Here is a 27952-nt window from a genome sequence, read left to right as displayed (position 1 = left end):
AGAGCTGGAGGCTCCTCACAGCCCCTGAGTGATGGCAGAGGTGACACTGCTTTGTCCCGCACTGCTGCCATCCTGCCCCTCCATGGACCCAGGACACCATGGACAGGACGCCAGGGCCTGAACCAGTCAATCCCCACTCAAGCTGTTCCCTCAGGGAGATGGAAGGAGAAGCAGGAGTCCAAACCCAGGAGATGGGGCTTTATTTTGGTGGCTGTTGATGGAAAGGCAAGGCCTCGGCTCCAGCCACAAGCTGGATGCTACTGGCCAGGCTGGAAGCTCTGGAGGCCACGGATCTGGAGGCAAAGGCAGCAGGAATTCCCTCCCCCAGCACGGAGCCCCCAGGCCCAGGCTGGCACGGGACGGATGTACCCAACACACAGTGGCTGGTAAGGCACTTGAAATGACTACAAGCCCTGAGGCAACCTCCTGCCCCCCTCCCTCCTTTCTTCTTTTTTTCCTTCCTTCCTTTCTTCCCTTCCTGCCCCGGGAGCTTTGGAGATTAACCTATGGAGAATGGGGTGTAGAGGGGAGCTGGGGCCCGGCTGGAGGAGCTGTCGGGGTGTCACCAGGCCACCTCACTGGTGGAACTTCCTGCTGGGGCTGTTGGCGTGGTCCAGCAGGAGCTGGCACGGTGTGAACTGGCTGCCGTACACGGCCTCGTACTTGCGCAGTTTGTCCACGAGCTGCCGGGCGCCGTAGGAATCGGCGAACCTGAAGGGACCTGTGGGGACAGGGACACGGCTGTGATGGGGACATGGCGGGGACAGAGCTGTGACAGGGACATGGCTGGGCCAGGGACACATCTGGGATGAGGACACGGCTGTGATGGGGACGTGGCGGGGACAGGGACATGGCTGTGACAGGGACACGTTAGGGACAAGACGCGGCGGGGACAGGGACGTGGAGGGGACAGAGACACATCTGGGACAGGGACACGGATGTGGACAGGGACATGACTGGGACAGGAGAGAGCAGGGACAGGGACACGGATGTGACAGGGACACAGGGCTGGGACGGGGACACGGCTGTGACAGGGACACGGTGGGGACACGGACATGGCTGCGACAGGGACACAACGGGGACGGGGACATGGATGTGACAGGGACAGAGCAGAGACAGGGACATGGCTGGGCCAGGGACACATCTGGGATGAGGACACGGCTGTGATGGGGACATGGCTGTGACAGGGACACGTTAGGGACAAGACGCGGCAGGGACAGGGACATGGCTGCGATGGGGACACATGGCTGGAACAGGGACATGGTGGGGACAGGGACACATCTGGGATGGGGAAGGTGACACAGCAGTGATGGGGACATGGCAGGGACGGGGACAGAGCTGTGACAGGGACACAGCAGGGACAGGGACATGGCAGGGACAGGGACATGGTGGGCACAGGGACACAGCGGGGACATGGATACAGCAGGGACAGGGACACACTGCTGGGACAGGGAAGCAGAAGCACCAAGGTGCCTGGAAGGGTCCCACACCCAGAAGCAATGGCTTTGTCCCATTCATCCTTCTCCACAAGAGACCCCCCAGTCTCTGATCAGGGACTCTGCTCCCTGCTCACCTGAGCTGGGGAGGGCTGGGGACAAGCTGGGACATGGATCATCACAGAATCATGGATGGTTTTGGTGGGAAGGGATCTCAAATCCCATCCATTCCCACCCTGCCAAATCTCTCCCCCTCCCACTGTCCCAGGGTGCTCCATCCCCAATGTCCAGCCTGCCCTTGGGCACTGCCAGGGATCCAGGGGCAGCCACAGCTGCTCTGGGCACCCTGTGCCAGGGCCTGCCCACCCTCACAGGGAAGAATTCCTTCCCAATATCCTGTCCAACCACAGGAAGCCATTCCCCATTGTCCTGTCCCTCAGGCCTTTGCAGGAAGTCCCTTGGGGCTGCTCCCTCAGTCTGAACATGGCTCAAGGAGGGAAAGCACCAGGCACGTGGCAGAAGCACCACCTCAGAGCCCTTGGTGAACTCCACCAGCAGTGTCAAGAGACAGCATCAGAGTCATGGACTTATTTAGGGTGGAAAAGCCCTTTGAGACTGCTGAGTCCAAACATTCCTCAGCAGTGCCAAGACTACCACTGCCCCATATCCCCAAGTGCCACATGCACAGGGCTTTTAAATCCCTTTTTAAATGGAGAGTTTACAGCTGTGCCAGGGCTGGACAGCCTGGAATTACTCCCAGTATCCAACCTACACCCTCTGTGATGCAGACTGAGGCCATTTCCTCAGGCTGCAGCTCAAACCTCGCCTTGCCACATGGCTGCAGCCCACGGGGAGCTCTGGAGCCCAAAGCCCAGCCAGAGCACTCACCTCCCAGGCAGGGGGGGAAGCCCAGGCCGAACACAGCCCCGATGTCCCCCTCCACGGGGTTGCTGAGGATGCCCTCCTGCAGGCACATGGCGGCCTCGTTGACAAACCGTGTCACCAGGCGCATCTGGATGTCCTCGTCGGAGCAGCTGTGGGACAGAGGCTGTGAGAGCTGGGCAGGGCCAGCACACAGGGGGGACACAGAGCCAGGCCAGGGGTGGGAACGGCCTCCCTGGGGGTGTCCCAGTCCATGTGAGGATCAGGGCTAAGCTCTGGGAGTGTCCTGAAGCAGGCACTAAGAACCAGGGAATGGCTGAGATTGGAAGGGACCACTGGGGCTCCTCTAGTGCAGGGTTTCCTGGAGCATGGCACTCAGGATTGTGGCCAGGTGGATTTGGAATAAAAGCAAGGGCTTGTTCAGCCTCTGTGTTCAGCCATGTCATGAAATCACAGAATGGTTTGGGCTGGAAGGGACCTTAAAGCCCATCCAGTGCCCCCTGCCATGGCAGGAACACCTTCCATTATCCCAGGTTGCTCCAAGCCCCAGGGATCTTCCAGGGGACCCAGGGGCAGCCCCAGCTGCTCTGGGCACCCTGTGCCAGGGCCTGCCCACCTTCTAATTCCCAAGATCCCATCCAGCCCTGCCCTCTGGCACTGGGATCATTCCCTGTGTCCTGTCCCTCCATCCTTGTCCCCAGTCCCTCTGCAGCTCTCCTGGAGCCCCTTCAGGCCCTGCCAGGGGCTCTGAGCTCTCCCTGCATCCTTCTCCTCTCCAGGTGAGCAGCCCCGGCTCTCCCAGCCTGGCTCCATGTCCCTCAATGCCACCTGATGCACCTCGTGCTGCTGCTCAGAGCACAAGGAGCTGGGCAGAGCAGGAGCCAGCCCCAGCCTTCCCTCACACACAGGTACTCACACATCAGGATTTGCTGGCACCCTGAACTTTTCCAAGATCTCATCCATGCCAGAATTCAGACTCCTGTTCTTCACTCCCTCCTGGTACACATAGAAGCCTTTCCCTGCCTTGCGACCTGCAGGGATCACAGCACACAATCAGCTCCTGCACGTGTCCTGTTTCCTCCTGACACCTTGGATCTTGTTTTGTGCCTGCTGTTCCTGCTCCTGGACAGACCCTCCCAGCACTCTGCACTCGGAGCACTGTCACAGACATCTTTTATGAAAAATCCTTTCCTTAGGCTTTTTCCTCCTGAGAAGCTGAGAGGCCTCAGGAACAAAATGTAAACACTGATTATCTGCTGCTGTGGAATGCAACAGCTGCATCTGTGATTGGATGTTGGATCCCATGTTGGATGTTTGTAATTAATGGCCAATCACAGTCAGCTGGCTCGGACAGAGAGTCCAAGCCACAAACCTTTGTTATCATTCCTTCTTATTCTATTCTTAGCTGGTCTTCTGAGGAAATCCTTTCTTCTATTCTTTTAGTGTAGTTTTAATGTAATATATATATCATAAAGTAATAAATCAGCCTTCTGAAACATGGAGCCAGATCCTCATCTCTTCCCTCAACCAAAAACCCCTGTGAACACGGTCACAGAGCACAGATCTGCTGCCTCAGCAGGGGCACAGGGAAGGGACCTTGGCAAGAAGCTGCCACTGTGCCAGGCCCTTTCTCTGGGTCCACAGGACCAACAGCAGCACTGCCTCTGTGGGAGGGATTCCTGCCCCATTCCCAGGGCTGCTCTCCCACTGCTGGTGCCTTCCCCAGAGCAGAGGGGACACCCTTCAGCTGAGAACACCTCAGCAGCTCACCTAAGAAGCCTTTCTGCACCATGAGCTTGAAGAGGTCGATGCTGCCCCCTCCGAAGCGCTGCCCAAAGGCCTTGCCCAGGTCCTCGGCCACGTGGGTGGCCACGTCCACGCCCACCTCGTCAATCAGCGTGGCCGCTCCCACCGGGAAGCCGAAGGCCGTGGAGATGGCATCCACTCTCTTCGGGTCAATGCCCTCCTGCAGGAGAGGAAGGGAAACCGTGAGATCTCGGGGTGAGGCGGGGCAGAGAGCCCAGCCCCATTAACTGACTGCAAACAGGAGCCAAGAGCAGGCTGGGGACAGCCACAAAACCCAGGGTTGGTGACACACATCCTCTCCTGTCCACACCCAGGCAGAGCCCACCCCAGCCCTGGCCAGAGCAGAAGCAATTTCCATTATTATTTGGGGAATGCTCACCTGGAGAACTCGGACCACCTCGGACAGCATTGGCCCCAGGCACCTGGTGGTGTAGAATCCAGGCCCATCCTGGGAAAAGCAGTGCAGGGAGGCAGGTGAGTTCTTGGCAGCACCAGAACTGTGGTTCACAGCCCAGGCTGCACTTCAGAACCCCCAAACCCCATCTCCTACACTATGGTACTGACTGCCAGAATAGGTTGGGTTTTTTTTTTTTCTCTGTAAAGCTCAGCAGTGTTTGCAGGCTTCCATCAACTTACTCCCTGGAAGTTCCCATCCCAGTGTTTTTATTTGAATTAGTGCTGCAGGTCCAGAGCAAGCTGCTGCTGCACCAAGCCCAACAGGCTGGTGAGGAAAAGGGTGCTCAGCACAAAGGAAACCAGCATAAGCCAGTTGTTCCACCTCTGCTGCTCCCCACAAAGTCAGGAAGCAGCAGATGAGCTGCAAACTGCCCTGCAGGGAGGCAGCTGAGGTGGGGAGGAGGCTCAGGGAAGCAGCTCTGGGGCCCCACTGGTGTTTGGAGATGCCCAGAGCACTTTCTGACAAGCCAGTTTTCCCAGCACTACAGGAGAGACATGCTCAGCATTCTGGCAACCTCAGGAATCAGGAAAAATACAGGGACACCTTCCTGTGTCCCAGGTTGCTCCAAGCCCTGTCCAACCTGGCCTTGGACAATTCCAGGAATGGGGCAGCCACAGCTCCTCTGGGCAACCTGTGCCAGGGCCTCCCCAGCCTCACAGGGAAGAATTTCTCCCTAATATCCAACCTAAATCCACTTTTCCATGTATTCCTGCCTCTCTTCCCCAAGATTTAAGCCAGGCAGAGGAGTTGCTGCTCACTGACCCTCTGTCCTTGCAGCCTGCCAGGGAGCTGAGGTGGTGACAGTCCTGTCACTGTCTGGGATGCCCTGGAAGCTGTGTGGGACAGGAGTGCCAGCTCCTCGTGCTGGCCCTGCACGTGTGCCTGGTGGCCTTCCATGCCTGCCCAGAAGGACATGTGAGGATCACCTGGGCACTTGCCCCTTTCTGACTTCCCTTTTCACTTCTCAGAGGAGCAGCCAATGTGTCCACAGACATGTTTCACCCTCCCCTCAGTGCACAAACCCTTTTATTTATTACCCAGCCCCAGCAGTGTCCCCTCACCTTCACCACGATGACCACTTTGCCCTGTTTGAGGCCAACATCAACAGCACAAGCAGCTGTGTCCTGGGAGGTTTTCTCTGTGGTGATGATTTCCAGCAGCTGCATCTTGTCAACAGGGGAGAAGTAGTGCATCCCAATCACCTGGCAGAGAGAGGAGCTGGGTTCAGAGGGATTCTGGCTCCCAGAGGAATCAGCTGGGTGAGCTGAGTGCAGAGGGAAGGCCCTGAGCACACTCTGCATCTGTGACAGGAGTGCTCTCCAATTCCCTCTCTCCTTGGTTTTCCAAGGAGAGAAAACCAAGGAGAAAACCAAGGACACACAGCACATGCCCAGGAGCTCCTGCCTTTCAGGATAAAGGTACAACTTTTACAGGACCACTTCAGCCAAATCTGCCTGGGAATCCCTGAGCTCATCCCCAGGGAAATGAGGGGCATGGTGTGACCTGGAGGGACACCTGAGTGGCAGTGCAGCCCCACCCAGTCTGCTGGGCTCAGGGAGTCCTTGCAAGCTGCCTGTGAATGTCTGTGGTGAGGAAATGAATTTAAGGATGAAAAGGCTTCTATCCAGGAACTCATTAGAGAGGGAAGTGCAGCCTTCCCCCGGGAACAGCGTTTAAGTGCAGATTATCTCAGTGTGCCTCACTGTGTGTGACCATGCCATCAGCCTGTCACCTTCATGCCTCCTGGCAGCCACACTTGGCACCAAGCCCTGGGTAAGTCAGAGGCACCTTGCTGAGTTGCAGGCTGCAAAACTAATTAAAGAAAATGTGCTAATTAGTTAACTGACTTCCTATGAGTTTCCCCCTAAGAGCCATTGTACAGGCAATTTAAACAGCAAGAGGATGTAATTTGCAAGGATGAACAAATGAGGCTCAGTTGGCAATTTAGATCCAACAGAGGTTCTACAGCAAATGGGGAAGAGGCTCAGCAGGGTGACAGGAACCCCCAGCAGGTCACCTCACACTCACAGGCACCACAGGTACCCCTGACAGGGCAGTGGGATCAGTGCTCCTGTTCAGATGGACTGAGGCTGCAAAAGCCCTGCAAGATCAGAGTCCCAGCTGTGCCCAATCCCCACCTTGTCCCCAGCCCAGAGCACTCAGTGCCACATCCAGGAATTCCCTGGACAGCTGCAGGGATGGGGACTCCAAACCTCCCTGAGCAGCCCCTTCCAATGCCTGACTACTCTTTACAGGAAGAAATTCCTCCTGATATCCAAGCTGAACCTGCCCTGGAACAGCTTGAGGCCATTTCTTCTCATGCTGTTTCTTTTCCCTGGGAGCAGAGCCCAAGCCCCACTTGGCTCCAACCTTCCACAGCTTCTCTGCCCCCAACACCTTCTGATGTGTGCTGACCTGCCCCACCAACATCACCCTGGGGGTGAATCCACCTTCTCCTCCTCACCTGCCCCCAAGCTCTTTGCTCAAAGCTGGCCCTGGGAGCAGAGGATGAGCTGTGCCATGTCCTGAGGAGAGGGCAGAAGGTCTCTAAAGCAAAGCCACCTCACCAAGGACAGCTCTGTGCAGGGCACGTGGCCTTGGGGACTCACCTTCTCAGGCCTCTTGCTGGCAGCAGCAATCTGGCTGATGGGGAGGGCAGAGGTGTTACTGGCGAAGATACAGTGAGTAGGGATCACCTGGAGGGGACAAGGGACACACACACAGTGAGCAGGGATCACCTGGAGGGGACAAGGGACACACACAGTGAGTAGGGATCACCTGGAGGGGACAAGGGACACACACAGTGAGTAGGGATCACCTACAGGGGACAGGGGACACACACAGTGAGCAGGGATCACCTGGAGGGGACAAGGGACACACACAGTGAGTAGGGATCACCTACAGGGGACAGGGGACACACACAGTGAGCAGGGATCATCTGGAGGGGACAAGGGACACACACAGTGAGTAGGGATCACCTGGAGGGGACAAGGGACTGTGTCAGCACACAGGACCATGCAGAGCCCTGGGAGATCAGGGAGCCCTGGCTAATGAGGCAAACTGGGTTTGCTCATTAGAAACTAATTGGAAAGCAGTAGCTCAAGTCAGCCAGCTCTGACTTGCCCTGAACTCTCCCCAGGTCTGCAATATCAGGCCCAGAGCTCCCTTGTTTCTGGCAGGCCTCTGCAGCCACAGCAGACACTGCAGGGAACACCCCTTTCCCTCAGTGTGCCCTTGGATAGAACAGAGGAACAGCAGGTGAAGGACTGCAAGGTGTGGAGATACCCAAGGACATCACTGTCACATCAGTCTGCTCAGTCAAATGGAAGCTTTTTTTGGAGCACTTTTTTTTTGTCCCATTCACCTACCAATTCTTTAATGGAGCAGGGAGTGTCCTCAGTGAACAGAAAGGCTGCTCTGGATGCCTATTCATGTCCTGGTGTAGCTGATTGGTACCCAGACCCAAGTGCAGCACCAAGGAGAGGGGACAAACCCAGCAGCACAGCCCAGGACCCTCACCAGCCAGGGCCCCCATCCAGGGGCTGCTCAGGACTGATACTCACAGCCTCCACCTCCTTCAGCACTTTGTGTTTGACACTGATGTCCTCAAACACGGCCTCGATGACCATGTCTGCCTTCTCAAAGCCCTTGTAGTCCAGCTGGCCCATCAGGTTGCTGAGGATGGAGTCCCTCTCAAACGATGTCAGGCTCTTCTTCTTCACCTTGCCATTCAGCCTAGGGAGGGACAGCTCTGTCACAGCTCCTGAGTGGACCAGCCAGGCTGCTGGAGGTGCACCATGGGAATCCCTCCTGTCTCCCCCCAGAACTCCATCTCTGACCCCGCAGGACTGTCACTGTCCTGTGACCCCTCCTTCAACATGGGAATAGGAGAAGGTTGGTCACTGATACTCCTGACTACACACAGCTGAGTACTATTACTGCAGAGCCAGGAGAAAGAATATGGAAAGAACCCAGGAAGATAACCCTGGAATACCTCCCCTGCCATGGTCCTTTAGGCAGCCAGGAACACTCTTTCCTTGGCTCTAGAAGTTACTGCTGAATCTTAGGACTCTGCCACAGCAATATCCCAGCACACTGCAGGGGACAATATTAAAATAAAGCTTTTCTGTGATGACATCCAGTGGCTCCTCCAGCAGAGCAGCAGTGTCAGGAGCTGTTGTTGCTGACAGCACAGGAGAACTGTGACTTAACCCAGCCCAGTGGCACCAGAGCAAACCCCCTGAACTCACATACCCCTTGTAGACCTGCTGCTGGCCTCTATCCAGACCCTTCTGTGCCGTGTCCTTCAGAATGGTCTTGATGCCCTTATCCACAGAAACCTGGGCGATGCCAGCTCCCATCAGCCCTGCTCCCAGCACAGCCAGAGTCCTGCAGGGAAGGAACAAGGGGACACCTTCAACATGGACATGGAGAACTCCCATCACTGCTGGCAGAGTCACACAGCTCTTGTCATCCACCCAGGCACCACCTGAGTGAGGCCACACAGCAGTGAGACCTCCAAACTGCAGTGGGTCAGGCTCTGGAGGCTGGGAACCTCTGCTCTGATCACAGCTCTGCAGCTCACTCAGTCCCAGGAGCCTTTCAGAGATCCCCAACTGCTCCTTCAGGCATCCCACACTGGCACTTACTTGACCTCTTTCTGAGGATGCCCAAACTTGTTCTTCTTGCAGTGCACCTGCCCGTGGTAGAGCCCCATCAGTGCCTTGGATTCCTTGGTCACTGCAAGTTGGCCAAAGCTCTGGAAGAAAAGCAAGAGGGAAGCAGAGGTGTTGGCATTTAACAGCTCTCTCAGTGCCAGCACACAAAAACATGGCAAGGGGAGACAGGCACTGTGTGACTGCACAGGTGAGCAACCTGGATAGAAAAGGGACAAGGGCCCAGGTCACCTCTGAGGAGAGGCAACTTCTGGGCTCAGCACAGCCCAGCCTGCACCACCTCCTCCTCCCCATCAGCACAAGGGTGTGGAGCTGCTGGAGAGAGCCCAGAGGAGGCCATGGAGATGCTACAAGGGTTGGAGCCAGGCTGGGAGAGCTGGGGGTGCTCACCTGGATGGGAGAAGGATCCAGGGAGAGCTCAGAGCCCCTGGCAGGGCCTGAAGGGGCTCCAGGAGAGCTGCAGAGGGACTGGGGACAAGGATGGAGGGACAGGAGCCAGGGAATGGCTCCCAGTGCCAGAGGGCAGGGCTGGATGGGATCTGGGAATGAGGAATTGTTCCCTGGCAGGGTGGGCAGGCCCTGGCACAGGGTGCCCACCCTGGATCCCTGGCAGTGCCCAAGGCCAGGCTGGACATTGGGACTTAGAGGCACCTGGGATAGTGGAAGGTGTCCCTGCCATGGCAGGGGTGGCACTGGATGGACTTTAAGGTCTCTTCCCACCCAAATAATTCTGGGATTTGATGATTCCAGTTCCTCAGTGACAGGACTGGGCTCCCCTGACATGACACCCTTCTACCCCCACATACATCCCACATTAATTTGGGCCACTGTTCCCACAGATCCAGGTGGAAGCACCCTGTCCTCAGGCTTTGACAAAAATCCCTACAAACAGGTCAGTTCTATCTGACAGCAGCAGCCTGATCCTATTTTCAGAGGATCACAGGCAACAAAATCTAAGGCCTGCACAACCTCCCAGCACTCAGCAGGAATGTTCTGAGGAACACAAAGCATAAGCACACACAAAACAAAAGTTGTCTGAGCCAAGTCTGCTAAGAAAAAGAAGGGAATGAGGTTTGGAGCAGGCTGCACCTTCCTTCACCACTGCCCTGCCAGTTAAAAATACCCAAAACAAAGCCTGGAAGAGAATCTGCAAATCTCCTGTCCTGGGGGAGAAAGTGAGGCAGTAAAAAAGCCACAACACTGACACTTATTATTCTTCAGGGGTTCTGGGAAGATCTCCATCCTGCTGCTGTTCTGGGGAAAAAAACCCATTCATTCTTTGCTGTAAGGAACAGAGTATCCCAAGGCTTTTATTCAGCACCAGCCCAAACGTGGCTGGAATGCACAACCAGCAGGGATGGGGCACAGCCAGGAGGGCACTGCTAAGGTGGCAGCTACAGCTCAGACCAAAAAGAGTTACAAAGCACATCAGGGAAGTGGGAGGTGGACGGATTTCACCAGCATTTAAGGGGCAATGACCTTGGGGACGACCCAAATACAGAGATAATCAGATGGACACGTGGGGTGCTGGGGATTCAATCTTGCAGAGCTGGCAGTGCCCAGCTAAGCCCACCTGTGACTCTGCACAGCCAGAAGTGCCACCGTGGCACCAGAAATAACAAAATTGAGCAAAAGTGTGGCAAAACCAAGACCAGTGAGAAAAAAATAATTAGGGATAGGCTGCTTATTATGGCAGAGAATGGTTGAGGAAAACAAAGACTGTGGTGTGTGTGGAGGATAAAGCAGGTCCTCCCTGCTGGGGAGGACACTTGCCTGCTCCAGCCCTGGACCTGCCCACCACAGTCTGTCCTACACCCTCAATTAAACTCTATTCCAGTTCTCCCTGTGTCCCAGCAAAGCTCAAGCAGGTCTGGATGGTGTTAAGGACATGAGGCCCATCTGCTGTCATGGTGAGATGAGTGAGAGATGAAACATCTCCAGCCAGCTCCTACAGGGAGTGTGGAACCTCAGCTCTGCCCTTCCAGGAGGAGCAGCATCTGTCACCCACACTGGCCCTGCCTGTGAGAGCTTTGTGCTGAGGCTCCCCCATCCCTGGAAGTGCCCAAGGCCAGGCTGGATGGGGCCTGGAGCAGCCTGGGGTAGGGGAAGGTGTCCTGCCCATGGCAGGGGGTGGGATGGGATAAGCAGCAGGCTGTGATGAACCTTTGGTGGGGTAAACACAGGTCCTGAGCACACCTGATACCTTGGGTTCTAAGTTCTTCTGTTCTGTTTTGGTGTGCAGCTTTTAGCCTTGTATTAAGTGTCACTGGGATCTTTTCACGGGGTGGTGAAGACAAAAAAATCCTGTTCCAGCTGGAGACTCAAGGAAAATCTCTTCAAACTTCAGGCCCAAAGCATAAACAATATGAAAAGAGGAGGGCAGGCAGGCAAGCAAGCAAGGAGGAGGAAATTTCATCATTTGAAGCTATAAACTGGACAGTTAACTCCTACATGCAAAGGGACAAAAACTTATAAAAGTGTGACCAAGCTCTCTTTTGCTCCCATCTTGGAGCCATCTGGGTACTGCCTTGGAAGGCACTTCAATAAATATCCTCTTTATTCCTCTTAACTCTGTCTAGCCTCAGTTCCAGCTCCTTAAGGCATCACACCAGGACCTGATCCCTGCCAGCATCTCCTCTCCTTACCTGGGCTTCAATGAGGTATCCAGCATCTCTCCCCTGATCCAGACCAGTTTTTACAACCTAATCCAAAAGCAGAAAAGACATAGAACAGTTCAGTCATGCTGCAAACACATAATTTAACAGGATTCCCTGTTGTCTCCAGGATTCTCAAATTTCAAGGCACATTTCAGACTCCCTGAGTCCTGTCCCTGTTGCTCTGTGTCACCCTGTCCTTCTAGCTCAGGACAGGTGAGGAGTTAACCACCAGGTTAATTTTTAGCCATTCCCTATAGTTTTAGGAACTGTGCTCCTGTAATGTCACTGCTCTCAAATCATTCACAGGTTTTAGAGGAGTCTGGGCAACAACTGCAGTAGTGAAAAGTCATTCTACAATAAGGATTCATTCACAGAGTGAGTGTAACAGGATGTCTGTGTAACAGAGGGGACCAATAAAGTTAATACTTTATGTAATAAAGTATTAATTATAAAGTTAAAAAGCTAAAGTATTAATGTTAATACTCTATGTATACTAGTATGTAGTTAGTGCTGTGAAAATCATAGCAATTTCTATTTTTATGGTGTTAAACAGGTCTCCTGAACTCTTCAGAGACTGTACAGAAAACCTGGGAAAACTGCAGCTGAAAGTCTCATGGACAAAATATTCCAGCTAAGCCTTCCCTCAGTTGGGATTCCTGCTCTACCCCTCACTGGTACCAGTACCCATGAACTGGTGATCATATTTTGGGCAGTGATCCTGAATTCTACCCCACAGCCAGCACTCTGGACTGATCTGTGAGGATCAGGATGTCGGCCTGACTCAGAGCAAGGATCACCTTCCCTCTGCCTGTCCCACATTTCCCACAGATCCACGTGCCCTGCAGCCCCTCCCACCTGGCAGGGGAGTTACCTCGATGATCTTCAGAGGAGCAGGGTAGAGCCCTTTGGTTTGCTTTTGAACTTTGCTCTCCACTGTCTTGTAAACTTGCTGCCTGACAAAGGGAAGAGCCATGGCATAGTCTGTGAGCCCTGCAAGGAGGGACAGAACAGGGGTCAGCACAGTGCTGTGGACAGCCAGGATGGTAAAGGAATACAAATGTGAATATTTGCACTAGAAACATGCACCTGAAACCCAGGCAGCAGGGGCTGCTCAGAGGGTTTCTGGATTATTCCACGGACAAGTCTCATTGAGGGCTGAAGTGTCCTCCTAACACAACTGGTGACACACTGAGCCCTGTGAAGCAGAATTCCCACAGATATCCCCATTTCTGGGCAGTGCTGTGGAGGATCAGCAGGGAGCAGTCCCTTGTACCTCTTCCCACCTGAGTTTGCCAGCTTGGTACAGAACTTGCCACCAGAACTTGGCAGATGGACAATCCCTGGAAGTACCTGCTGCAGTACTCCCACTGCCTCCCTTCCAGCAACCTCAAGAGCCACCACAGCCAGCTCTGCCAAAGCCCAGATCTGCAGGGCAATGTTCTCTCTACCACCCCACATTACTCAAGAGATGATTCCAATGTGAAATAATTTCATTTTGAAATGGAATTAAGTAGGAGCATGAACACATCCTGGAGAAGCCAAGCTGGATTACACTCACTGCTGTCCCTTGGGATTTGTCCATGCTGACTTACTCTGCATGAGCCCTCTGGATCTCTTGGCAGACACAGTCTTGTTGGCCAGACCCCTGGCAAAGCCAATGGCCACCTCCTCCAGGTACTCGATTGTTCTTGCTTCAGGAGCCTTCAGTCCTGGCCCTGGGGAGAGCAGAGAACACAGCACAGGTTATCCCTGAGGGATGAGGATGCAGGGAAACCTGGAGCAGACACAATGTGATGGGCCTTTGGATGCAGGGAAACCAGGAGCAGAGACAAAGTGATGGGCCTTTGGATGCAGGGAAACCAGGAGCAGAGACAAAGTGATGGGCCTTTGGATGCAGGGAAACCTGGAGCAGACAGAATGTGATGAACCTTTGGATGCAGGGAAACCAGGAGCAGACACAAAGTGATGGGCTTTGGATGCAGGGAAACCAGGAGCAGACACAAAGTGATGGGCCTTTGGATGCAGGGAAACCAGGAGCAGACACAAAGTGATGGGCTTTGGATGCAGGGAAACCAGGAGCAGAGACAAAGTGATGAACCTTTGGATGCAGGGAAACCAGGAGCAGACACAAAGTGATGGCCTTTGGATGCAGGGAAACCAGCAGCAGACACAAAGTGATGAACCTTTGGATGCAGGGAAACCAGGAGCAGACAGAATGTGATGAACCTTTGGATGCAGGGAAACCAGGAGCAGACACAAAGTGATGAACCTTTGGATGCAGGAAACCAGGAGCAGACACAAAGTGATGGCCTTTGGACTGCTCCCACTCCATTCCCTGCTCCTGTTTGGCTTTTCTGGGTTATGACCAACAGTGGAAGGCTCAGAAGGGATCATATGAGGGCTCCAAGGGATTTATACAGAGGGCATTGTGCAGGAATGCCAACTCCCTGTGGGAGCAGGCACAAGTTACATCCAACTCTGCAGTCAGATCAGGCTCAGGGACCTTCAGGACACCTCCATGACCTCTCTGCAGGTGTCCTCAGCTCCTGACCATCTTTTTGCCACTTGTGCCCTTTATTTCTCAAACCTTGCACTTGACATAACTGCAGGCACCCAGAATCCTGAGGGAGCTGAGGTGTTCTGCCTCCCCTGCCTCTCCTCTGTGTGTGTGTCCCACCATGCTGTGCCAACACTGAGCTGTCAAACACAGAGTCAGCATTCTGGGAGTGCTGAGTCCCTGGAAATCTCTGTACTGGAGTCAATGTCCAACCAACCCCAACCTTTGAACTCAGTGCACGAAACCTCCCTCTGGCTTTAGCTACTGTAACACCTGGCCTAACTTAAAGCTGTCCCACAATGAAGCACGCCACCACAAAACCTGTTTTAGCAGCTTCTGAGGGTGGGTTGCACAATTTCCAAGCACAGGAATCCTCATTTCCAGACAATTGTATCATCGGGACAGGAGGACACTGCACAGGGCTGATCAGGCAGCTGTGAGATGCTGCCAGAGGCAAACTCTGAGTCATTAATGACAGAGCAGTGCCTGGTGAAGCTGCACAGAGTCACCAAGCAGACCCTGGAGCTAAATGTGCAACTTTGGGCTGAACAAACCTGGGGAAATTACAACCCTGCAGCTGGGCAGGGCCATTCACCTTCATCCAAACTGCTCCAAACACACCCAGACACTGCAGAGCCCTCAGAGCTAAGGAAACACCCCACAGACACCCTAACAGAGGAGACAGGTAAAATCCAAATCAGAAACTCCCTCCTGTTTCATCTCCCACTATTCTCTTCCTCAGCAGTAAGGTTTTAATCATAGAAACTCAGAATTTTTTGTTTGGGAAGGGCATGTTAAAGGTCATATAATCCTGCCCCGCCATGGCAGGGACACCTCCCACTGTCCCAGGGTGTCCCAATGCCCACCCTGGCCATGGGCACTGCTAGGGATCTTCCAGGGGCAGCCACAGCTGCTCTGGGAATTCCAGCCCAGCTCCTGCCCACCCTGCCAGGGAACAATTCCCAATTCCCAAGATCCCATCCAGCCCTGCCCTCTGGCACTGGGATCATTCCCTGGCTCCTGTCCCTCCATGCCTTGTCCCCAGTCCCTCTGCAGCTCTCCTGGAGCCTCTCTGGGGACTCTGAGCTCTCCCTGGATCTTCTCCAGGTGATCTCCCCCAGCTCTCCCAGCCTGGCTCCAGAGGAGAGGGGCTCCAGCCCTTGGAGCAGCTCTGTGGCCCCTTTGTTTCACCTCTCTGTGTAACAACTTGTGGGTTTTCACCCAGCAGATCCCAGAAGCTGCTCCCTGCTCAGGGAGCCTCTCAGCAAGGAGGAGATAAAGCAGCACAAACACTCTGACAGCTCAGGGAAGCTCCCTGTGGAAGTTTCCCTGGCAGAATGTCAGAGCCAGTCCAAGGAAAAACAAGCCAAACAAAACACAATTGATTTTACAGGCAGCAGACAAAATATAGCTCAGAGCTGCTGCATAATCTACATTTCAGCAATGCCCAGGGGGTTTTAGAGAATTCACTGGAAAAACCCAACAGCAACTGGGAGTTCAGAGCTCAGACTTCACCGGCTTCCAAATTCTCTTTTCACCCTTCCAGGCTGAGACCTTCAGCTTGATAACTTGATGTGCTACAAGATGTCAATCCCTGATTTCCAGTAGCTTGGATACATTAACAAGAGCTGGATTCTGATACTCCAGCTGAAGAAAATTGCTGTTTGTTTCAAAGTCTGAGCTGTGAGAACCACTCACACCGAGTGGCTGACCCCACACGTGTGGGTTTGCTTTACCTGCAGTTAATTCCCAGTGTTTTGCTGTGTCCTAACCCAGGAGCTGTGCACTCCCATCTGCTTTCTTTTATAAATGGCACATGCCAGAACTGGATTCAGGGAATGCTGCAGAGCTCCCTGCTGAAGGAGAACTGATTGTATGCCCTGAAATTGCCTCCTGATTGATGGTGTGTGTCTCCCTGCAAGCTTTCTGTCATCAGTTAAAGCATCACCCCAGGCAGAGCTGCTTTCCCCACAGACAGAGTGAACAGGAGCCCTCCTGGCACTGGCTGCTGTTTGGATAACAAGGAACACATCCAATGTTTGCATGTCGTTTGTATTTCTGTGTTCCTCCTACGTGCTTCTCTGGGCTGAGCCAGGATTCCCAGCAGCTCCTCAGAAAGCTCACGTTTCCTTTTAGCAAACTGGGCTAATTGTGCCTATAAACAGCCACATTTGGTAACTCCTAAAAAACAATTCACTTCTAAGCAAGGATCAAGTGGGAAAGTTTATCCAGGCAATTTTAACTCCAGCCTGAGAACCATGGATCTGTTTTAGAGGAATGAGTACAGCTAAAGATAAGCTGAGGATATCTGGGTATCCTGGGCTGATCCCCCAGTGTGGGCAGCAGAAAGGGGGGATTCTACCCCTGTGCCCCCTGTGCCCAGGTGAGAGCCCACCTGCAGAGCTGCCCCAGCCCTGGGCAGCAGCACAAGGACCTGGAGCTGCTGGAGAGAGCCCAGAGGGGGCACCAAGGTGATCAGAGGGATGGAGCAGCTCTGCTGTAGGAAAGGCTGGGAGAACTGGGACTGTTCAGCCTGGAGAAGGGAAAGCTCTGGGGTGACCCAACTGCAGCACCTGGAGGGGCTGGCAGGAAGGATGGAGAGGGACTGGGGACAAGGATGGAGGGACAGGAGCCAGGGAATGGCTCCCACTGCCAGAGGGCAGGGCTGGATGGAATACTGGGAATTGGGAATTGTTCCCTGGCAGGGTGGGCAGGCCCTGGCACAGGGTGCCCACTCTGGATCCCTGGCAGTGCCCAGGGCCAGGTTGGACACTGGGGCTGGCAGCACCCTGGCACAGTGGGAGGTGTCCCTGCCTCTGCATGGATCAGCTTTAAGGTCCCTTCCAACCCAGACCATCCCATGACCCAGCTGAGCCCTGGCCTGTGGGACAGCATGGACACCAGGGCTTCCCTGGCACTGCTCAGGGTGGGCAGCAGCAGCTTTTTATTAACTTTATTCTCTTCAGCACCACCAGTGTGTTCTGGCTATGCTGTGCCTGGGGGAACCATGCTCAGCACCCTCCAAGTCCATGGCAGTGCGAGCTGGAGCAGTGGCTTCCATTCTAACTCCTGAGAGGGGCTGCTGGCTCCTCCTGGGAGGCTCTGGAGGATTTAGTCCTCAAACTCCTCCATTTCCACCTTCCAAGAAAGCTGCCCTGGTGAAAAAACTCTGGGAGCAGGACATGATTCAGCAACACTTGGAATCCTGCAGTTTGCAGGGAATTTCTTCCCCCAGCTGGCAATTCTGAGTGCCCAAGCCACGGGGGCTGCAGCTGCAGCTCCTGTCAGGGATTACCATCTGCAGGCTGCAGAAACACAGCCATCACTCATCCATTGTCCTTCCATTAGGGGCTGCAATCTGTCCTCTGACATGATACATGAGTAATGTGGGCTCTTATCTGGATAATTAGCTTAAGGAGGAGAGCCAGCAGGCCTGCCCTCCATGCTGACCTCTCCTGTTCACTCAGCTTCTGCAGCAGCCTCACATTTCAAGGTCCCTGTGCTTGTAAGGTTGGAACAGGGATTTCTGCTCCCCTGCAGAGCAGAACAAAACCTCTCCGTGTATTTTGGTGAGGGGAGGGGTTCCCTGACAGGCAGCAGCACATCAAGGAACTGAGGAACACCATGTCTGACCTAGTGGTTCCACCAGCTGGTCAACCAGCCCCATCTTCTTGGCTCTGTCTGCTCGGATGTTCCTCCCAGTCAGCATCATGTCAAAGGCAGCAGGAAGTCCCACCTAGAAAAGGCAGAAAGAAGATTTCAGAGTGGGAGTTTGCCAGGCAGAAAGGGCTATGGGGTTAAGTTTTCCTCTTACTCACCATCTTTGGCAGCCTCTGAGTACCCCCTGCTCCAGGCAGGAGACCCAGCAACACTTCAGGTGTTCCCAGGACTGTTTTCCTGTCCTTTGTTGCTACTCTGTAGTGACAGGCAATGGCAACCTTAAAATGGAAGAGACAAGGAAAGGTTTTCCTGTGAAAGAAGAACCAGGCACCCATCACACAGCTCTCTCCCACACACTGCCTCAGCTTTCCTCATCACCCTGCCCCAATTCCTTCAACAAGTGCCCAATTTCCCTCTGTGCTCCCTGATGGTTTCTGGGGGGATGACAGCAAGCAGGAGTGTCATCAGGCCATGAGAATCCCCCCTTTTCTGCTGCCCACACTGGGGGATCAGCCCAGGATACCCAGATATCCTCAGCTTATCTTTAGCTGCATTCATTCTTTTAAAACAGATCCATGGTTCTCAGGGTGGAGTTAAAATTGTCTGGATAAACTTTCCCACTTGATCCTTGCTTAGAAGTGAATTGTTTTTTAAGAGCTAGGAAATGTGGCTGTTTATAGGCACAATTAGCCCAGGTTGCTGAGATGATCATCAAACTCCCAAGCTGATTTTTAATCCCACCTAGACCATCAAGGGCTTAATTAATTCACTAATTCACCAAGATCACAGTCCCATCTACAGATGATTCCTGGTTTATCCCTGGACTGCCAAGATGAGTCAACACAGTGGTTGTAAAAAAAGTATTGAGAAATCAGCACAAACTGAAGAGTCTCCATTCCAAGATTACACTGCTTTAGTAACAACTCTGCTCCAGGAATTAGCAGAGCCTTGCTGTTTACAAAACCCTGGATGGAGATTGCAAGGCAGAAGATGCAGCCAAGGTGCTGGAGTGGAGCTGCAGGCAGGGTGGAGCCTGGCTGGGTCCCCACACTCAGCCCCACAAAGAATGGAAGTTGCTGGGATACAAGGCTCACTTCATCTGAAAAGCAGCAATTTCCAGGCTGAACTCTGCCAGCAGCATTGATGCAGACCCAGTGCCTGCTGCAAACAGCCAGTTTTCCCTTGGACACTCATCTCAATATTACCCTGGCCCACACAGGTGCAGATTTGATTTGCTCCCTTTCCACAGCAGCAGAGCCCTGAAGCACAAGCAAGCCATTAACTTGCCACAAACTCATTTACATGATGTAATGAGCCCTCATCAGCTCCCAAACTCATCCCACAGTACCAGTCCTGCCTGTGTCATCTGGGGAAGCAGAGAAGCAGCAGTGTCAGCTCCCCCTCCTGCTGGGAGCCCCAGCACTGCCCAGTACCTCCAGCCCTCCTCCCAGGCAGCTGCCACTGATGGCAGCAACCACAGGCTTTGGAGACTGCTCAATCTTTTCCAGCATCTTCTGTCCATCCTGAGAGAGCTGAGTCACTTCCTGAGCAGTCTTGCAGGCTTCAAGCATGCTGGGGGGAGGAGAGAGGTGGATGAGGATGGGAAAAGCATTTTTTTGGTCAGTTTTCTTGACAAAACAGCAGGAAAATGAGAGGTTTTTATGAGTTTGTTCCTGTTTTCCCACAATCTCCAGTGGCTGACAGGCAGGCAAGAGCTGTTTAGGCCCCAGTTTTGGATCAGACAACACAGGGAGACTAACTAAACCCAGCAGGGTCAGGCCCTGCATGCTGACACAGGGTTTTCCTGAATGGGATCCCTTGTGCCAGGGCTCTGGAAGCCTTTGGGAGAGGAGGAAGGGTCATAGGAAGCCTCAAAGCACTTGCCAGGAAGGGTGGAGGAAAGAGCCCAGAATCACTCTAAGAGGAGCAGATGGCTCTGATGCCACACTGCCAATTAGAGCCTCCCTGTGCTAATTATTCTCCTGGAGGCTCACACCCTTTGCCAGGCAAGAGTAATTTGGGATGCTGGAGGTGCTGAGGCCAGGAGAAGACCCCTCTTAACCAAGCCTGGCCTTTGCTCTGCTCACCTCCTTCCCTCCTGAACAGGGCGTGAGTCTCTGTCCCTGGACAAAGCCAGCCAAAAATGTAACACAGTTTTGGAGCATCTATTTTTAATTTACCTTCTTTCCTCAGAGCATTCCGGCTTTTAAAGTCTTTAAACAATTATTCTGCCCTGTCAGTGTCAGCAGTAGGAGCCAATAGCATTCCACGTCCCAGTGGGCACCCACAGGATCATCCCACACCCTGGAAAAGTTACCCAGGCAGCTGGGAAGCTGCTCAGCACAGGGCAGAGTGCCAAACCCTGCCCAAAGCAGGGGCCAGGCTGGAAGGCTGCCAGGCACTCCAACCCAGCTCAAACGAGTCCTGCATGTGAATTATCCCCTCTTGTGGTGCCCAAGGACAATGCCCAGCCCAGAGCCAGGATGGGTTTCCTTGGCTGCAGGAAGGAGTGACCAAATGCCACAGCCAGGAGGGGTTTAAGGACTTGCCACATTCCTCTTTGCTCAGATCCTCACTTCAATTCAGCAACTCTGAAATCCTGAGCATGGGGATTTCACTCCCAGCCCGTGCCTCACCCCACGGAGGTGTCAGGGACAAACTGCTGGGTTTCAGGGACAGCTGCAGCAGCTCCTGAAGCCCAGTGCTTACTTGAGATCCGCTCCAGCAATGAAGGAGCCTGGCTTGGAGGAGATGAGCACGGCGCTCCTCACGGTCTCGTTGGCCCAGATCTCGTTCATGACGTCGGTGAACTCTGCACTCAGCTGCTTGGACAGGGTGTTCACCTGGGGGCACAGCAGCAGCTCAGCAGGAGCTCACCTGGAGCCCACACCTGCTGCAAGTTAATTCAGCCCTGCCCTAGTGTTGAGTTTGAGAGGGTTTCCAGGACAAGGTGAGAGATGAGAATCCTAGTGTTGAGTTTGAGAGGGTTTCCAGGACAAGGTGAGAGATGAGAATCCTAGTGTTGAGTTTGTGAGGGTTTCCAGGACAGGTGAGAGATGAAAATCTGACTCTATGTTCTCAGAAGGCTGATTTATTATTATATCATATCATAGAATGCTATATTAAAACTACACTAAAGAAAGAGAAAGATACAGACAGAAGGCTTATCAAGAATGAATAATTAAAATTTGTGACTGACTCCAGTCTCAACACAGCTGGCTGTGATTGGCTATTAAGTTAAAACAATTCACATGTTTAGATAAACAATCTCCAGACAACATTCCAGAGCAGTAAACACAGGAGAAGCTAAGGCTTCTCATCTTCTCAAGAGAAGAAATCTTGGCAAAGGGATTTTTCAAAAAAATGACAGTGCAACCCTAACCCTAACCCTAGCACAAAATCCCTTCCTGGACAAAATCCTGCAGCAGGTCATCTCTAATTAGGGAGTTCCCCTTTAACCTTCCTAACAGTGGCCCCAAACATTGATTTTATGAACTTGTAAATTGGTTGTTTTTTTTTTTTTTTTTTTTTATAATAATCATAGAATCACAGAATGGTATGGGATGGAAGGGACCTTTCAAGGTCATCTCATCCAACCCCCTGCAATGAGCAGGGACACCTTCTCCAGACCAGGCTGACAACAGCCCTCCAGCTTTACTGAAAGGCTGCAAAAAGCAGAACAAATCCAGACTGGGTTCTTTAGGTACCACCAAATCCTCACATAAAATGGAATATTTCAAACCTGAGACTGCTGCTGCTCCTCAAATGAAAGGAGTGTATAAAAACCCTCCTCTGGTCTGCTACAATTAATACAAGATTTTTCATAGCATCAGCAGTTCATTCTTTATATTTTGTATACCATCAGAGCAGCTCAGCTGCTTTGCTTTAAAAACCAGGTTTTTATTGCAAGCTCTATCATTGTTCATAACAGAGCATTTCCATCTGTGAGATGACACCTGAAATTCACTACAGGTTATGAGACTCCAAAATGCATTTTCAGATGTATTCCTTTGATGTCATTTACAGAGTTCCTGCCTCCTGATACCTGAACAACTGCAGCTGTATTGACCTAAAAAATGACAATTAGCTTCTATTTATACTGTGTTCATGATAATAGAATCAAAAGCACTTATGGATTCCAAATTACTGAAGTAGGGACACATTCTTTAACTGACTTGAATACAAGAACTAGGTAAGATTTAATTTTTTTAAAGTTTTCCTTGAGATTTAGAACTTAACAAGACCTTGTGCCTGGGAAAGAAACAAATTAGCTTAGCACACACAAAGTACTCCAAGAGGCATCTCCAGATGTCTGATCAAAATCCCCAAATTTTCTTTCCCTACTTCTCCTTTGCTCCCAACTCTGTAAGGCTGCAGGTCGGGGAAGCTCTTAGCCCTAAATGGGAATTTTCAGTACCTTGGAATTTGGTGTGTTGAAGCGCACGACAGCAACATCCCCTTTGATATCACAGCTGACGTGGGTTCTGTCTGCAAGCAAACACAGGGTGGGGCTCAGCTCCTGCTCCAGGCATTTGAAGGAAAAAATGGATTTATAGAAAAGCTTCACACTTACTCTGGAGGGCACTGGAGGCGGAGATGTTACGGCAGGCATAACCTGAGGAAAAGATGGCACAGGTGTTAAAGGAATTCTCAGCAGCCTCAGCCTCTCCCAGCTGCCCTGGACTGCCAAGGACAGATTTTGGAAACCCTGGGCACGAGCCAGTCCCTCCCTCACAGCCTGATCTGTGTCCCACCAGAGTCCAGCAGTGACCTTGCAGCACAGACCCCACTCTGCAGTGCCCAGCTGAGAGCAGAAAAATGAAATCCCTCCTCCCAAGCAGCTGGCAGGGGATGGAGCAGGTGGCACAGGGAGTTTGGCCTTGATCATCCCCATTCCAACCTCTTCCTGTGCTAAACCAGGGACTGTCCTGCACTTTGGGGAGCATCAAGGTGGATTCCCTGCAAAGCAAACACAACTGGCCAGGGTATTTCTGTAAAAACACACTCTGGTGCCAGCAAATGGGGCCAGTCCGAGGTGACCACACAACTCCCAGGGGGCACAATGGGCTCACAAAATATTTATTCTTGGCTCTATCTATCAACAAAATATTCAAAATCAGAGATTGGTTTGGGTGGGAGGGATCTTAAAGCCCATCCAGTGCCACCCCTGCCATGGCAGGGACACCTTTGATTGTTCCAGGTGGCTCCAAGTCCCATCCAGCCTGGCCTTGGGCACTGCCAGGGATTCAGGGTGGGCACCAGGAGAACAAACTGCAAACTGTGCCTCCCCAACGGGTGTCCCCCCCTGCCACAGCCCCGTGACAAGGGCTCAGGGCTGCACTTTGGCCTCCATTCCACCTTGTCCGGGGTGCTGGCAGTAGGGACTGACCTTTGCTCCCATTCCTGAGCCCAGGATATGCACTGTGATGCCGTGGGGATGGAAATTCAGTGTCAGGCTGTCCCAGCAAACAGCTCTGGGGTGCCTGTGTGTGTGTCATGTGCCCACAGCAGCATTTTATAAACAAAGAGTGAACCAGTTCCCACTCCAAAGCTCCTCAGCAATATTTAATACCCACATGTGATAGCTCCACCCAGCAATAATTTCCCTAAACTCTTTGTGTACTCCTGAAAAAAACACCAACATTCAATTCCCACAAATCAAGTGTGGGCTGACAACAATTCCTCTGGTGAGAGAGGCTGCCCAGCAGAACACCTAAACAGCAATATTTCAACCCAATAAAAGCCATGCAGCCTCTTTAAAGAGAAAGCAAGGGTTAAACTGTCTCCCTGAATTAATTAATTCAATCTTGCAGCAAGCTGGGATAGTGGAAGGTGTCCCTGCCCATGGCAGGGGTGTGGAACAAGATGAGCTTTAAGATCCCTCCCAGCCAAACCAGTCTGGGATCCCAGTTTTATTGTTCTTTACATGGCTTTCCTTTTCCACACCAGCTCCCAAACAGATTCCTTCCATGAAAACCTTCACCCTTCAATTCCACTCTGCCTTTCCATTCTCACAAAACAGAAGAGATGAAGTAGGAAAAAAAATAAATCAAGGGCATGACTGCACAAATCTCACTCCCCTTGAGCATAAACTCTTTTGGGAGAGGTGCTGTCAGCAGTGCACCAGCTGTGAACACTGGAGAGAGGTTTCTGTAGACTGACAGTGGTTTATTTTAACTCCAGCAAATTTGTGGAAAACATCTTTTGCCAGGAAGCAAAAGCAGCTCCCTGTCCTGGTCCCTGCACATCTGCTTTAGGTGTTGATCCCTTCAGCACTGCAATGGGAATGAGCCAAAACCAGAGCCAGAAAAATTCCTCCAAAATGCTGCAGGAAGCAGAAGCCCAGCCTCAGTGAATGTCCCATCATTTATTCCAGAGTTAAAGCCTTGAAAATCAGTTCCATCTCACTTCTTAGCTCAAAGACTGTCCAGCACCAGGACACCAACACCTCCTCAGGACTTTGGATGCACCAGAGAATGGACCACAGCCACCCCACAGCCCAGCCTGCTCCTTGCCACTTTCTCCTCTCCCTGTTCCTGCCTCAGCTGCCTCCCTGCCCAGCACTTCCCACCCTTCCACTCACCGGGACGTGGCACACGGCTCGTACTGGGAACAGCCTCCATGGCTCAGGGAAATTCCTTTTTCCAGTCCTGGAGCACCCCAAACCCCAGCAGGATGGAGAGGACGAAGCTCAGGCCACCTGAGCACGGAGCTGTGAGCCGTGAGATGGGGAGCTCCTGGCAGACTGAGCTTCCCAAGCCACCCTGGGAACCTGGTGGCACAGGGATGTGGCCCAGCAGGTACAGCCAGCCCTGGAGCTCAGCTGGCTCCTGACTGCTCCCTGCCTTTGGGCTGCCCCCGAGCTTTGCATCCACTTCCCAAATGTTTTGCAAGGCAGAACGAGGGTATTCATTCATTATGAACAGGGACAGCGTCCTCACAGCAGCTCCAGGGCTGTTTGTTGTGCAGAGCTTTACCAGTTAGAACAAGAATTCCAACCAGCAGCAGCCTGAGAACTCCCTGGAGTTGCCACAAGTCTCCTCCTCAGGGATTGCAGCACTCTGTCACGTACAGACCTGCTCCAAGGCTGCACCTAACACAGCTGTGATCCCAGAGCCATGGAATTGTTCACCATGATCCCAGAACTATGGGATTGCTCACCATGATCCCAGAGCCATGGGATTGTTCACCATGATCCCAGAACTATGGGACTGCTCACCATGATCCCAGAGCCATGGGATTGTTCACCATGGTCCCAGAACTATGGGATTGCTCATCATGATCCCACAACCATGGGATTGTTCACCATGGTCGCAGAACTATGGGATTGCTCATCATGATCCCAGAACTATGGGATTGCTCATCATGATCCCAGAACGATGGAACTGCTCACCCTGATCCCAGAACGATGGAACTGCTCACCCTGATCCCAGAGACATGGAACTGCTCATCATGACCCCAGAACCATGGGATTGCTCCCCATGATCCCAGAACCATGGGATTGCTCACCAGGATCCCAGAGCCATGGAACTGCTCACCATGATCGCAGAACCATGGAATTGCTCACCATGATCCCAGAACCATGGGATTGCTCATCACAATCCCAGAGTAATGGAACTGCTCACCATGATCCCAGAACCATGGGATTGCTCACCATGGTCCCAGAACCATGGGATTGCTCACCAGGATCCCAGAACCATGGAACTGCTCACCATGGTCCCAGAACCATGGAATTCCTCATCACAATCCCAGAACCATGGAATTCCTCATCACAATCCCAGAACCATGGAAATGCTCATCACAATCCCAGAGCCATGGAATTGCTCATCACAATCCCAGAACCATGAAAGTGTTGGAAAAGAGCTCTCAGAGCACAGAGTCCAGCTCTGAACCAAGCCCAGCTTTTGGGTTTAAATGAAACACAGCTAGATTTTGGGTGAACATCAACCCCAGGCTCTGAAGCCCTTCAAAGTGCTCAAATATGAGGTTTCCAGAGCTTCCCAGCCAGGCCCTTTGGCTTTCCCAGGGCTCCTGGGGACTCCCTGCATTGGCAGCCAGGCAGCACCAGTGCAGCTCTGTGAAGAGGCAGGAGAGAGCCACAGCCCTGCCCGAGCTGGCAAGGGAGATGCCCCACACAAAATCATGGAATCACTGCATCCCAAGATGGTTTAGGTGGGAAGGAACAATAAAGTTCACCCAGTGTCACTCCCTGCCATGGGAAGGACACCTTCCACTGTCCCAGGGTGTCTCAATGTCCAGCCTGGCCTTGGGCACTGCCAGGGATCCAGGGTGGGCACCCTGTGCCAGGGCCTGCCCACCCTGCCAGGGAACAATTCCTCATTCCCAATACCCCATCCTGCTCTGCCCTCTGGCACTGGGAGCCATTCCCTGTGCCCTGCCCCTCCATCCTTGTCCCCAGTCCCTCTGCAGCTCTCCTGGAGCCCCTTCAGGGCCTCTCCTGCTCCCTGGATCCTTCTCTGTCCAGCCTGAACAATCCCAATTCTCCCTGCTGAGGGATCTTGGAGCACCTGCAGCCACCCTCCCCCAGACAAATGGGATTACAGGGTCACAGAGATGACAAGGATCCCCCCTTCCCATGGATCCCCCTGCCTGTCTGGAAGGCAGCCACAGGATCCAGACTGCCAAGGGCACGGGGACACCCTCTCCTTTCCAAGCAGGCTCTCGGGGCACTGGGACAGGCACACGTGTCAGGGCACAAGGACACTCTCTCCCTGCGGCTCAGCTCACGTGCAGGGACCATCCTGACCGGAGGGAGTGTCCCCCCCCTCAGTGCCAGGTCACAGGGACACCCCAGAACTGCTCAGAGGTTCCCACAGTGTGCAAGGACTGGCACACAGGTTCCCACAGTGTGTCCCTGTGCAAGGACTGGCACACAGGTTCCCACAGTGTGTCCCTGTGCAAGGACTGGCATGGCAGGATGTCCCCCACAGGGACACACAACCCCCAGAGACCCCAGGACATGGGGGCAGATCTTGGGGACCTGCCAGGGATCCCCCGGGTGACTCCCAGGCCATGGGGACAAACCCCTCACACAGGGACGCTTTCCACCCCACAGCTGCCCCGGGGATCCTCTGTCCCTGTCCCAGTCCTCACAGCCCCTTCCCTGGGAGCTCCTCACAGCCCTCACGGCCACAGCACCCGAGGAGCCCTTCAGGACACCCGGACACCCCCAACCCCTGCTCCAGCACCAGGAAATCCTCTCTGGGATCCCCTGTTCCTCACCCCCTCAACACCACCCCGACCCCCGCCCATTTACTGCCCTGTTTCCCCAGCTCTCAGTGCCCCTCTGCCCTCACCTCTCAGTGCCTCCTCACCGTCCCCCCAAAACTCACTCCTCAGCGGGCCCCATCCCACGCCAGTCCTCGCTCCCCGAGCCTTCAGTGCCCCCTCGCTGTCCCCATGCCCGTCAGCGCTCCCCTTCCCTCAGTGTCCCCTCCGTGCCCCTCCGCTATCTCCGTCCCTTACTCCTGACTGCCCCCATCCCCCGGTGCTCCCCTCACGCGGGGGACACCGCACGCCCTCCCCGCCGTCCCCTCGCTCACCGCGGGGCGGGGTGTGCCGCGTCGGGCCGGCCCTGGCGGCGGCCGGGAGGCGGCCGAGGCTGCCGATGGCTCGCACCGCCGCCGCCATCTTCGCCGAGGTCGAATGAGGGAGAGGCCGCCGGGGGCCTGCCCGCGCCCGCCCCGCCCACGCCGCCCCGCCCGCGCCCGCCCCGCCGCGCTGCCCGCGCGCTTCGCCGCCGCCAACACAACGCTGCCTCCTTCTCCTCCGCTGTCCGCGGTGTCTCGGGTGTTTTCAAA

General features: G+C 53.6%; 1 protein-coding gene across 2 annotated transcripts; it reads right to left on the bottom strand.

The window, feature by feature from the left end:
• Positions 1-177: 177 nt before the first annotated feature.
• On the bottom strand, positions 178-27782 carry HADHA (hydroxyacyl-CoA dehydrogenase trifunctional multienzyme complex subunit alpha). Of its 2 annotated transcripts, none has more exons than XM_063153263.1 (20): positions 27695-27782; positions 22705-22746; positions 22549-22619; positions 20841-20974; positions 19565-19703; positions 18290-18409; positions 18105-18207; positions 13507-13629; positions 12786-12904; positions 11903-11959; positions 9231-9340; positions 8836-8970; positions 8145-8316; positions 7191-7277; positions 5643-5783; positions 4504-4572; positions 4089-4284; positions 3235-3349; positions 2325-2470; positions 178-721 (listed from the first exon to the last, which is right to left on the bottom strand). In XM_063153263.1, the coding sequence occupies exons 1-20, from the start codon at positions 27780-27782 to the stop codon at positions 576-578; spliced, it is 2313 nt and encodes a 770-aa protein (XP_063009333.1). In that variant the 3' UTR covers positions 178-575. The 2 variants fall into 2 exon arrangements, with proteins under 2 accessions (XP_063009333.1, XP_063009334.1); XM_063153264.1 differs by lacking the exon at positions 27695-27782 and adding an exon at positions 24715-24769.
• Positions 27783-27952: the final 170 nt, after the last annotated feature.

The sequence above is a fragment of the Melospiza melodia genome, chromosome 3, assembly GCF_035770615.1.
Source record: "Melospiza melodia melodia isolate bMelMel2 chromosome 3, bMelMel2.pri, whole genome shotgun sequence".
In the NCBI taxonomy this organism is placed as follows: Eukaryota; Metazoa; Chordata; class Aves; order Passeriformes; family Passerellidae; genus Melospiza; species Melospiza melodia.
The sequence above is the reverse complement of the archived record's forward strand: the minus strand, read 5'-3'. Positions and strand labels throughout refer to the sequence as shown.

Excerpts from the sequence above, each read along its gene's own strand:
- HADHA (XM_063153263.1), bottom strand. The coding sequence starts at position 27,782 with ATGGCGGCGGCGGTGCGAGCCATCGGCAGCCTCGGCCGCCTCCCGGCC. Across the intron at positions 18,410-19,564 it reads GCCTGGGAGGAGGGCTGGAG|GTTGCCATTGCCTGTCACTA; the intron begins GTACTGGGCAGT and ends TTCCATTTTAAG. Across the intron at positions 7,278-8,144 it reads TGCTGAAGGAGGTGGAGGCT|GTGATCCCTACTCACTGTAT; the intron begins GTGAGTATCAGT and ends TGTCCCCTCCAG.